Source organism: Opisthocomus hoazin, chromosome 17 (genome assembly GCF_030867145.1).
Source record: "Opisthocomus hoazin isolate bOpiHoa1 chromosome 17, bOpiHoa1.hap1, whole genome shotgun sequence".
Taxonomy (NCBI): domain Eukaryota; kingdom Metazoa; phylum Chordata; class Aves; order Opisthocomiformes; family Opisthocomidae; genus Opisthocomus; species Opisthocomus hoazin.
The window spans coordinates 3,243,964-3,253,273 of record NC_134430.1 but is presented as its reverse complement, the minus strand read 5'-3'; the positions used below and the strand labels follow the sequence as shown (position 1 = coordinate 3,253,273).

The following is a 9,310-nucleotide window of genomic DNA, read 5'->3' as shown; positions in this document are numbered from 1 at the left end:
CCGAACGCCGGGGAGCCGCAAGGGCTGCTTTGTCGCGGTGTCACAGGGCCATCTGCCGGCAAAGGCGTGGGGCCCCGTGGCAGCCCGCCATGGCCTCCCAGTCCTCCCAGTTTGCAGCTGCTGGGGCACTGGGGCGGGAGGGTGCCCTGGATGCGCCAGCCTGGGGGCAGCGGGGGGAGGGGGGAAGCCCCCCCATGGAGGGCCACGCTGGGGGCCAGCCCTGGGCTGCAGCCCCTCCGGGAGCTCCCGCTCACCGCTCGCGGTGGGGTGAGACGGGGCAGGGTCAGGTCCCCGGGGTGTCGTGGAGGGTCCCCAGGGTGTCATGGAGAGTCCCCGGGATGTCATGGAGGGTCTTCGCGGTGCCGTGGAGGGTCCCCGGGGTGTCGTGGAGAGTCCCCAGGGTGTCATGGACAGGGGCACGGGGCCCGTGATGGCCAGGCACAGTGACCCCGGTGCCTCCAGCCGGTGTGACATGGAATGGGACACAGCAGAGACGGCCCCGCTCCGGCCACAAACAGATTAAATGTCATTTTATTTCACACCCAGAAAACAAAAATGTAGAAAAGAAGAGGTGAGTGGAGGTTTAATTGCTCAGATTAAAAATCTGCCGGGTGAGACGGAGCCGTTTCCACCAGAGTCAGTGCAGAGCTGCAGGGATGCTCGTTCCTCCGCAGCCGGATGATCGGGGACAGGATGGGGGGGTGACACTGGCCCCTTTCCCCCTCCCTAAGGTGTCCCCGTGCCTCGGGCGCTGGCAGCCGCCAGCCCCATGGGCGCATCCCTGCCCGGGTCCGTCCTGCCCGGCCCCAGCACCCTCAGCACGGTGTCCCCATGGTGCCACCCACACCTTATGTCAGGGAGCGGGTGCTGATCCGGGGGGTGGGAAGGGGGGCAGGAGTGCGTAGGGGGTGGCCTTGGGCCAGTTTGATTTTTTTTTTTTTCATATTTCTATGTATTTCTTATTGTCCCTTTTCCCTCTGTACAAAATGAGCGGTGTGGTCCTGGGCGTCGGTGACACGGTGACGGGGCGTGGGGTCGGGGCTGGCTCCGGCGGCCGCCCCGCGCTCACTGCAGCAGGGCCCGGATCTGTTTGGACGTGGTGTCGTCGTTGAGGTGCCGAGTGGTGTACCTGGACGGAGAGGGGACGGTCACCCTGCGGCACCCCGACCCGCTCCGCTGCCGTCCCACGGAGCTGGCGGGGGACGCCACATCCCCCCCGTCCATGTCCCCTAGCCCCCGGCTCACCTCAGAGCGTTCAGGAGCCCCTCGGTGCTGGTGGAGGGTTGGTCTTTCAAGACTTTGATGCAGCCTTTCATCTGGGGGGGGGGTGAGAGAGGCAGTGAGCGCCCGGACGTGCCGCGGGGGGCTGCTCCCCTTCCTCCCCATCCTCCTCCTCGCTGCTCGAGGGAGGATGAGTTCCCCTCTGGACCAGCTCAGACAGAGATGTCCCCAGAGGGGACATCCAGGGAGAGGGACCCCCCCAGCATCACCGCAGTGCTGGGATGAGCGGGATGGCTGTGACCCCCCCCCCCCCCCCCACACGGCCGCTCACATCGATCTTGGAGGTCTTCGCGAAGGCCCCCACGGGGTGGACGTGGTCGTAGAGGATGATGACGCCGACCATCACCCGCATGCAGAAGAGGAGGGTCTCGGTGTTGGTGAAGCGGCTCCGGTACTCCCTGTGCCCGGAGAGGGGGGCTGGCTGAGCCCAGGTGGGTGGCAGAGGGACCCCCTCACCGAGATGTGTGTCCCCCCCCATGCAGGGTACTCACGGGGTCTCCAGCATCACCCTGCAGACGCAGGCCATGGTGCTCAGGCAGTCGGTCGTGTCCTCGATCGGGAGGGTCTTGTTCTGAAACCCAACAGGTCCCAGCTGCCGTTTTCCCCTCCTGACCCCCCCTCATGGTGCCAGGGCCGAAGCGGGGGGGCTTCCCCCCACCCCAAGGGTCCCCCCCGGCCTCGCTCACCTCCGAAACGAACTTGGTGGTGGCATTGCTGAGTGTTTTGAGCATGGGGGTGGCCTCGGCGTAGAAGAGGGACATCCTGTTGGCCATCTCGTTGTTCACCTCGCTCTCCACGTCCAGCTGCGGGGGGGGGGGGGATGATGGGGGCCATTGGGGTGGCCAACCCCCCGCCCTGAGCCCTCCCCAGTTCTGTGCCCCCCCAGGGGAGCCCATCCCGGGGCTGGGGGGGACGGCGTTGTCCTCTCACCTGCAGGTTGTTAATGCGGTTTCGGCTGATGGTTCTTCTGTAGTAGCTGAAGTCGTTCTGGATGGCGGGGTTGGTCATCTGCGGGGGGGGGAACCCCACGTTAGGGGCCGGGGTGGGGGCCATGGCCGGCTCGGTGAGCCTCGGGGGTCCCGAGGGACCGTGCTGGCTCCTGGCTTTTGCGCAGTCTCCTCTCCGCAGGCTCCCCCCGCCCTCGTCCCACCCGGGGGGCCCGGGGAGGTACCTTCAGCTCGTCGAAGCTGAGGGTGAAGTGGAGGATCTCGGCGAACTGCTTGGCCAAGGCTTGCTCCCGCTCGAGGTGCTGGGTCGGGGCGTACGGGGGGCTGGTGAGGGCTTCCAGCAGGCTCCGCAGGGCGTTCTCTGGGGACGAAACGCTGCTGGTCCCCGTCCTGCCCCTGCGCTCCTCCCCGGCCCCGGCTGGGGAAACTGAGGCACGGGGCAGCACGGCACCCCATGGCCAAGGCTCCCCCCAGCCCGCCCCGTTCCTGCACCCGTGGAGGGATGCGGGATGCAGCGGGGGGATGCAGAGAAGGGTGATGGGGTCTCAGGGTGCTCACCCAGCCGCAGGGAGAACTCGTAGAAGCGCTTCAGCTTGGCGACGAGGGGGCAGACGGCGCTCCAAGCCCTCTCCTGCAGCCGCAGGTCCCCGGGGTTTTGGATGGCCTGTCGGGGCGAGAGCACCAGCGGTCGCCCCGAGCCGCGGTGGGTGGGTGGGCGGCGGGCGCCAGGGCTGCACCCACCTCTCGGATCTCCTGCCCGGCGCCCGTGTAGGACTGCAGCTCGGCCAGGACAGCCTGTGCCTCCTCCAGCACGGCATTCACCTGGTTCCACACCGCCGTCTCGGCCTCTGTCGGCTGCGCATCTGCAGGGCAGCGCCCCGGGGAGAGAAACCCGGAGGGCTCTGAGCTGGGGGTCCCGGGCGGCGAGAGCCGGGGCGGGGGGCCAGCACCCCAACCCGCGGCTCCCCCCGCCAGCCCGCAGCCCTTCCTGGCAGGTTTCTCCCCCCGGTCTGTCTCCTCGCCCGAGCTCGAGCCGAGCCGAGGAGGGGGGGCACGCGGGCGTGAGTCCTGGCTGCCCTGCGACCACGGTTCTGCTCATGGGGGTCCCCGAGCAGCCCCCAGCCCCGGGCTGGCCCCACCGGGCTGCAAACTGCCCCGGGGAAGAGGTACGGAGCGATAGCCCCCAGCCATGGGTCTGCCCCAGCAGCCGCGGTCCCCCCTCCCCGGGGAGACCCCCGGCCGGCGAAGGTTTTGGGGAGGACGTCTGGGATGGGCGCGATGCGATGGGCGACGGGTACGAGAACTCAAAATGGCGTGGATGTGGAACTCAGAATAAGTACGAAACGTAAAAAAAAGGAAAATAAAAATCCCATCTCACTTTCAAAGTCAAGGAAAAAATTAGGGCCTTGGTCAAGTTCGTTATAAGTCAACACTTTTAGAAGGTTCCCCATGTGAAACCTGCAAGAGAAGAAACAAGAGGAAAGAAGCATGGTGGTGAGGTGGTGCTCGGGGAAGAGGTGCTGGGCTGCGGGCAGCGGCCGGCAGCGGCCAGAGCCCCCGACCCCCCCTCGCCGCTCCCGGGGGGGCTCGAGGCGCTCCCGGCCGGCGCGGTGACCCCATGGCTGCTCCTGGCCCCGGGGCTGCAGCCGCTTCCCCCCCGCCTCGATGGTGATGAGCGCTGGCGGATGGGGTGATGGAGAGGAAGGAGCGAAGGGGAGGAGAGAGCCGCCGGGCTCCGGCGAGGAGGGCGAAGCGGTGAGCGAGACCCCCGGGGTCTGGCCTACGGGCGTCCCCTGCTCTAGCTACAGAGCCAGCCCCGAAACGGGGGGTCCCAGGGAGCCCCCCCAGCCCCGTCCCTGTGCTGGGGGGCTGCAGAGGGGGCTGGAGGCGGATGAAGGCTCTGCTGCCTCGAAGCACCTGGGAAAGTCCTCGTCACGGGAGCGGGGTGGCCGCAGCCCCGGCTGTTCCGGGCTGTGTCGGTGCCGGAGGCGGTGTGGCGAGCTGCGCGTGGCCTCTCGGCGCGGAGGGGCCGCGGCGGGGGCGAGCGGTGGCTGCTGCGCTATTTTTAACCCCCCCCGTCGCTCTGCTCTGAGCTGCACCCCGGAAGGAAGCGGGGAGAGGGAGCGAGGGGGGCTGCGGCGGGGCTGCCGCCCCGTCGTGGTGGCCGCCATCTCCCAGTGTCCATCCTGGGAGGTCCCCGAGCCACGGTCTCCTGTCCCAGTTAGCCCAGGCCAGCGGGGAGCTGGGGCAGGTCCCCCGGGCTGGAGCGGGGTCCCCGCTCCCCATCCCTCGGGCGCAGGCTGTGCCCACCGCACCGCCGCTCCCGGCTGCGCAGGCAGCACGGATCCTTCCCTCCTCCTTCCACGGAATCCCGGGGCTCCAGGCTGTCCCTGCCGTGGCCCCGTGGCCACCCAGAGCCACCGACGGTGACGGCACTGGGCACGTGCTTAGGTCCTCACGCGCCAGCCAGGACGTGTCCTGCATCCCCGGGCTCGGCTGGAGACATCTCCCCGCGCTTTCGGGGAACGGGCAGCTCTGGGGGTCCCGCTCCCCTGCCCCACTCAGCCCTTTGCGGGGCGCGTCCAGGGCTGCCCCACGGCACCTGGGGACACCGTCCCTGTCCCCATCTTCCGGAGAGCAGCCATGGCGGCGGCCCCCGGCCCCCTCCCCGCTCCCACCCCGCTCACGGGACTTACTTTCAAAATCCAGGAAAAAATGAGGACAGTTTTCTAAATCTTTGCCCAATACCTTTATCAGGTTGCCCATGGCCAGCAGACCTGAGCGAGAGAAACAGAACAGAGTGGAACAGCACCGGTGCCACCGCGGCCCGCCCAAGCCCCCGCCGCCGTGCCACCTACCTGCACCCGTCCCGCCGGGCTCGGCACCCCGCAGCCCCCTGCCCGCACCCCCCCGGCCGGGGCGTGAGGGTCGGCAGAAACGCGGCCGCTCTCCCCGGCGCCGCTGCCGCTCGCCGAGGCGGGGAGGGATGCGGGGCGCGGGTTGGCGAGCGTCGCGCTTCCTGTGGGCTCCCCTGGCCACGCCGTCCCCCCCCACCTCAAGGCACCCTGGTTCCCCGCGCTCAGCGGGGATCGGGGGTCAGCCCCGGAAGACCCCGGTGGGGTTGTGCCAGTTTGCCCAGTTGATGGAGCTGGGCAGCCTCCATGGACAAGGGGAGGACCCCCGCTGGGATTTCTGCCCCACGGACCCAGTCTGGGGGTCAGGTACCCGCGCCGGAGCATCCCACCCACCCCACGGCCACGGCCCCGGGTCCTTACCTCGGCGCCCGGCGCGGCGGCTACGGCAGGAGCAGGGGCTGTGCCACCCGCCCGGGTCACTGCATGGGCCGGCGGGGACCTGCGGCTGAGGGCGAGAGGGTCAGGTCACTCCGATGGGGACCCCCTCGTCCCGGGGACCCACTGGTGGGTGACCAGGCGGGGATGCTCGGTGGGACACCGGCTCCCCTCACCCGGCACAACGCCGCCAGCCTTCACCTGATTTGCCTCCATTATTTTTTTCCTGCCAGCAGCCGGTGTCGCCGGGAGCTCGCCAGGCACTGGCTGAGCATCCCCTTCCCTCCGCGCCCCTCGGGGACCCACCAGCTTGGGGACCACCCCAGGGCCACGCCGTCCGTCCCCATGGTCCTCGGAGGGGCCGAGACGCCCTGCGATGGCTTCCCCAGCGCCGCCGGACGGGTTTGCTCTTTTCCACGCGTTGCGTGAAGACCCCTTTGCGCCGCCGGTGAACCCAAACCCCGCCGGCGCTGGGGTGCTCCCCCGGTTCCCCCACCTCTCGTTTTCCTGCGGGGGTCTGGGGGGGTCACGGTTGGCCCCACGGTGTCAGCGGGCTCTGGGAAGCAGCCGTGGGATTCAGCAGGTTGTAATTAAGCGCTCGGGTTTAATTAATGTGGCTGGGGAGGGGAGAGGGAGTGCTGGAGGAGGCAGCAGCGGGGGGGAGGGACGGGGCTGCTGCCCCCAGCCCAGCGCTCCCCGCTCAGCCCCAGCGCAGCCCCTCAGCGTCCACAGTGATGGCTCTGCCTTCCTCCTCCTCCTCCTCCTCCTCCTCCCAGGCCCGGTAAGCTTTACATCAGGGCTGCATGGGATGCAGCAGCCTGATGCCGAAACCCAAGCTGCTTTGGAGGAGCCAGGGCACCCAGGTTCCCCGCTGCGCACCCCTGCCTCAGTTTCCCCACATGCGGTGGGTGCTCGTACCCCATGATGGGGCGTAAAGATGCCCAGGGCTGCCCCAGCGCAGTGACCCCGGGGTCCGTCCCGCTGGGGGCTGGGATGTTTTGGAGGGGTGCTGGGGGGCTCTGGGGTGCTGGGGGCAGGCAGTGGGGTGGGGGGCTCGCACCGGCGCTGCTCAGGGGTTTGCATCAATGCTGCGACGGGCGCGCGGGCGTCCCCGAGTCCACGCCGCTCTTATCCTTGAGGGGTGGCTCGGGGCTGGGATTTGTCACCGCTGAACCCTGCTTGTGCCCAGGGAGGGGGCACAGACAGGTCCCCGCGGTCCCCGGGGTGGGGACACCCCACTCGAGGCCTGAGCCGTGGCACGGGGGGTGCGGTGCCGGGCAGGAGGACGGGGATCTCTGCAGCCCCCCCAGCCTGGAGGGGTGGCTCTGCCTGGGGCTCAGCCCCTGATTTGCACCATTTCCTTGGCCTGGGTACCCTACACCTGCAGTGGCTCTTGGCCCTGAGACCCACAGCACATCCCCCCCCCGGGGCAGCTCTCGGGGAGGGCGAGGGGGGGTCCCTCCATCGTGGGGTGCCCAGCCCCAGGAGGCTGAACCAGGGGAACGGCGCGCCCCAAATCCGCTGGGAAAGACCCCACCCCGGGGCCGGTCTCACAGAGGGGTGCGCTGCTGGAGGGGGCTGCCCACGGGGGGTGCGGGGCTGGAGGCAGCGGGGTCCCCCCCAGCCACACCCGAGGTGGCCCCCGGTTTTGTCCCTCCCCGCGGTGCCCTCCCCACACCCCAACCCTGCGCCGGCACCCGCTCCCCTCCCTGCTCCCCCCGAGCATCCTGCCCCACCGGGACCCCGAGGTGGGTGTCACCTCCACAGGGACCCCCCAGCCGATGGGGTGAACCCCCCCTCCTGCTCCGGGCGGGGCCAAATCCTGCACCCGGGAGCATCGCTCGCCCCGCAGCCGGCGGTGCCGAAGGGCAGCGGTGCCCCCGGATCAGGCTGTCCCCGTGTCACCCGCGGCCGTTTCGGGGCTGCGCCCCTTTGCCGCCGGCGCAGCATCGCTGTGGGCACCGCAGCCTGGTGCAGCACCGCACCCCCCGCCCGGAGCTGGGGTCCCCTTTCCCTCGGCTCAGCTCTGCACCCCAGAGTCCCCCCCCTGCCCACTGGGTGCTGGGCTGGTGCCCACCGCCACCGCTGAGCCCCTCCTGCCGCGGCCCCCCACCCATGGCCGTGCCGACATCGCCGCAGCTGCAGCAGGGTCGGACGCGTGGTGCCTGGAGGATTTTTCATGGGGGCACCTCACCCCGGGAAACTGGGTGCCGGGGCCAGATCCTGCCCCAGGATGAGCCAGGTACCCCCCCCCAGCCCTGCCCAGGGTGGGGTGGGGGCTTCCCAGGGCTGTCCCCCCCCCTGTTTGGGGACCTCGCTGGCTGGAGGGAGGCACGAGTCCCCCCATGGGGCTGAGACCCCCCCCCGAAGCAGGGCTGGTGGGGGGCCGGGGGTCTCCCCTCCGCCTGGCTGCGGCTGCGGGCGAGCGGCAGGATTTACCGCAGGGCTGCCGAGCCGCAGCACCCAGCCAGCGCCGGCGAGCACCCAGCCGTGCCCCCGCGCCCAGCCGTGCCCCCGCGCCCACCCGCAGGGCTCCAGCATCCCGAGGGTGGGGGGCTGCACCCACCCCATCACCCCCGGTCCTCACAGCAAGCGTTGGGTGCACCCAACTGGGGGTGCAAAGGGAAGGAGGGGTCCCTGCGAGGGGCCGCGACCGGTTTGGGTCCCTGGGGGTGGCAGCCAGCGGCCACCACGGCCCCCCACCCGCCCCGCTCCGAGGCCTGGTGGGCTCCGCGTCCCCGTCCCCCGTGGTGGCCATGCTCACCGTGGTGGTGGGGAGCTCGAGGCGCGGGCAGGCGGTGGCGGCTGCCGCTGCTCTGCGGATGCTGCCAGAGCGCGGGGTGTCGGGGACGAGACGCCGGCCGCGTGCGTGAGCCGCCCTGCGCCAGCTGCTGCCGAATGCGCCACAAAGACCACCATAGCCCCCCAGTCCCCCCCTCCCCTCCACGACACTGGTGACGGTGACGTCTCAAGTGTGAGGGAGATGGGGACGCTTAACCCCCTGTGTGCCGGCTGGCAAACCTCTGCGGCCTGCCTGGGTGAGGGCTCTGGGTGCCACCGGAGTGCTGCTCCCTGGTTTGGGGGGACGCGGTGACACCGAGTGGCACCCTGTGTCCCCCCCCGCCCGCCCCCCGGCGGAGCCAGCCCGGCAGCCGGCTCGGAGCAGGGGGAGAGAACCCCCAAATTTTCCTTCCCTCCTGCTCCAGCCCGTGGACAGCAGCGCTTCCCCCTGGACCCCCTCTCCGGGGAGGGGGACGGTCACCGAAGCCACCCGGTGCCGCTGCCACGGGGCACCCCAGGTGCGTGCCCCTGGGAGCCCCATTTCGGCAAGGCAGCACCGTCCGTCCCCCCTCGGCTCCCCACAGACCCCAGGAGGGGTTTGGGCTGTTCCCACGGGGGGGGATGCTCTGACCGAGGGGGTGGGAGGCAGGAGGGGAATCCCGAAATTGGAGTGTTCACCCTGCACCCCCTTTTCCCAGATCAGTGCTGGGCATCCCGGTGAGGACATCAAGAGAGACCCCCAGCGTTGTGATCACCCCCGGTCCGGCGTGCCCAGCAGCACCCGGAGGTGCCCCCCAGGGACACGGCGTGGGTGACAGCAGCTCTCCCCTCCTTTACAAGGACATTTCCGCGCAGCAAAGCACGGCGTGGGTGCCCACCCTGCAGCACCCCGACGCTGGCCCGGGCACCTGGTACCAAACCGCACCCCTGGGGCACAGCGGGCAGGGAAGGGACCTGCTCCGGGACGGTGAGCGGCTGCGGAAGGGCTGAGGCGGCTGGCGAGGACTCGAA

The 9,310-nt window shown here is 70.1% G+C and overlaps 1 protein-coding gene across 5 annotated transcripts; it reads right to left on the bottom strand.

Moving 5' to 3' along the window:
- Positions 1 to 509: 509 nt before the first annotated feature.
- On the bottom strand, positions 510 to 8,446 carry LOC142363460 (CYFIP-related Rac1 interactor A-like). Of its 5 annotated transcripts, none has more exons than XM_075438134.1 (13): positions 8,283 to 8,446; positions 5,504 to 5,588; positions 4,925 to 5,005; positions 3,607 to 3,686; positions 2,970 to 3,091; positions 2,787 to 2,892; positions 2,453 to 2,589; positions 2,212 to 2,289; positions 1,968 to 2,084; positions 1,773 to 1,852; positions 1,553 to 1,679; positions 1,246 to 1,316; positions 510 to 1,129 (listed from the first exon to the last, which is right to left on the bottom strand). In XM_075438134.1, the coding sequence occupies exons 4-13, from the start codon at positions 3,677 to 3,679 to the stop codon at positions 1,066 to 1,068; spliced, it is 975 nt and encodes a 324-aa protein (XP_075294249.1). In that variant the 5' UTR covers positions 3,680 to 3,686; positions 4,925 to 5,005; positions 5,504 to 5,588; positions 8,283 to 8,446; the 3' UTR covers positions 510 to 1,065. The 5 variants fall into 5 exon arrangements, with proteins under 5 accessions (XP_075294249.1, XP_075294250.1, XP_075294251.1 ...); XM_075438135.1 differs by having other exon boundaries at positions 5,504 to 5,582; XM_075438136.1 differs by lacking the exon at positions 3,607 to 3,686.
- Between the last annotated feature and the right edge of the window lie 864 nt (positions 8,447 to 9,310).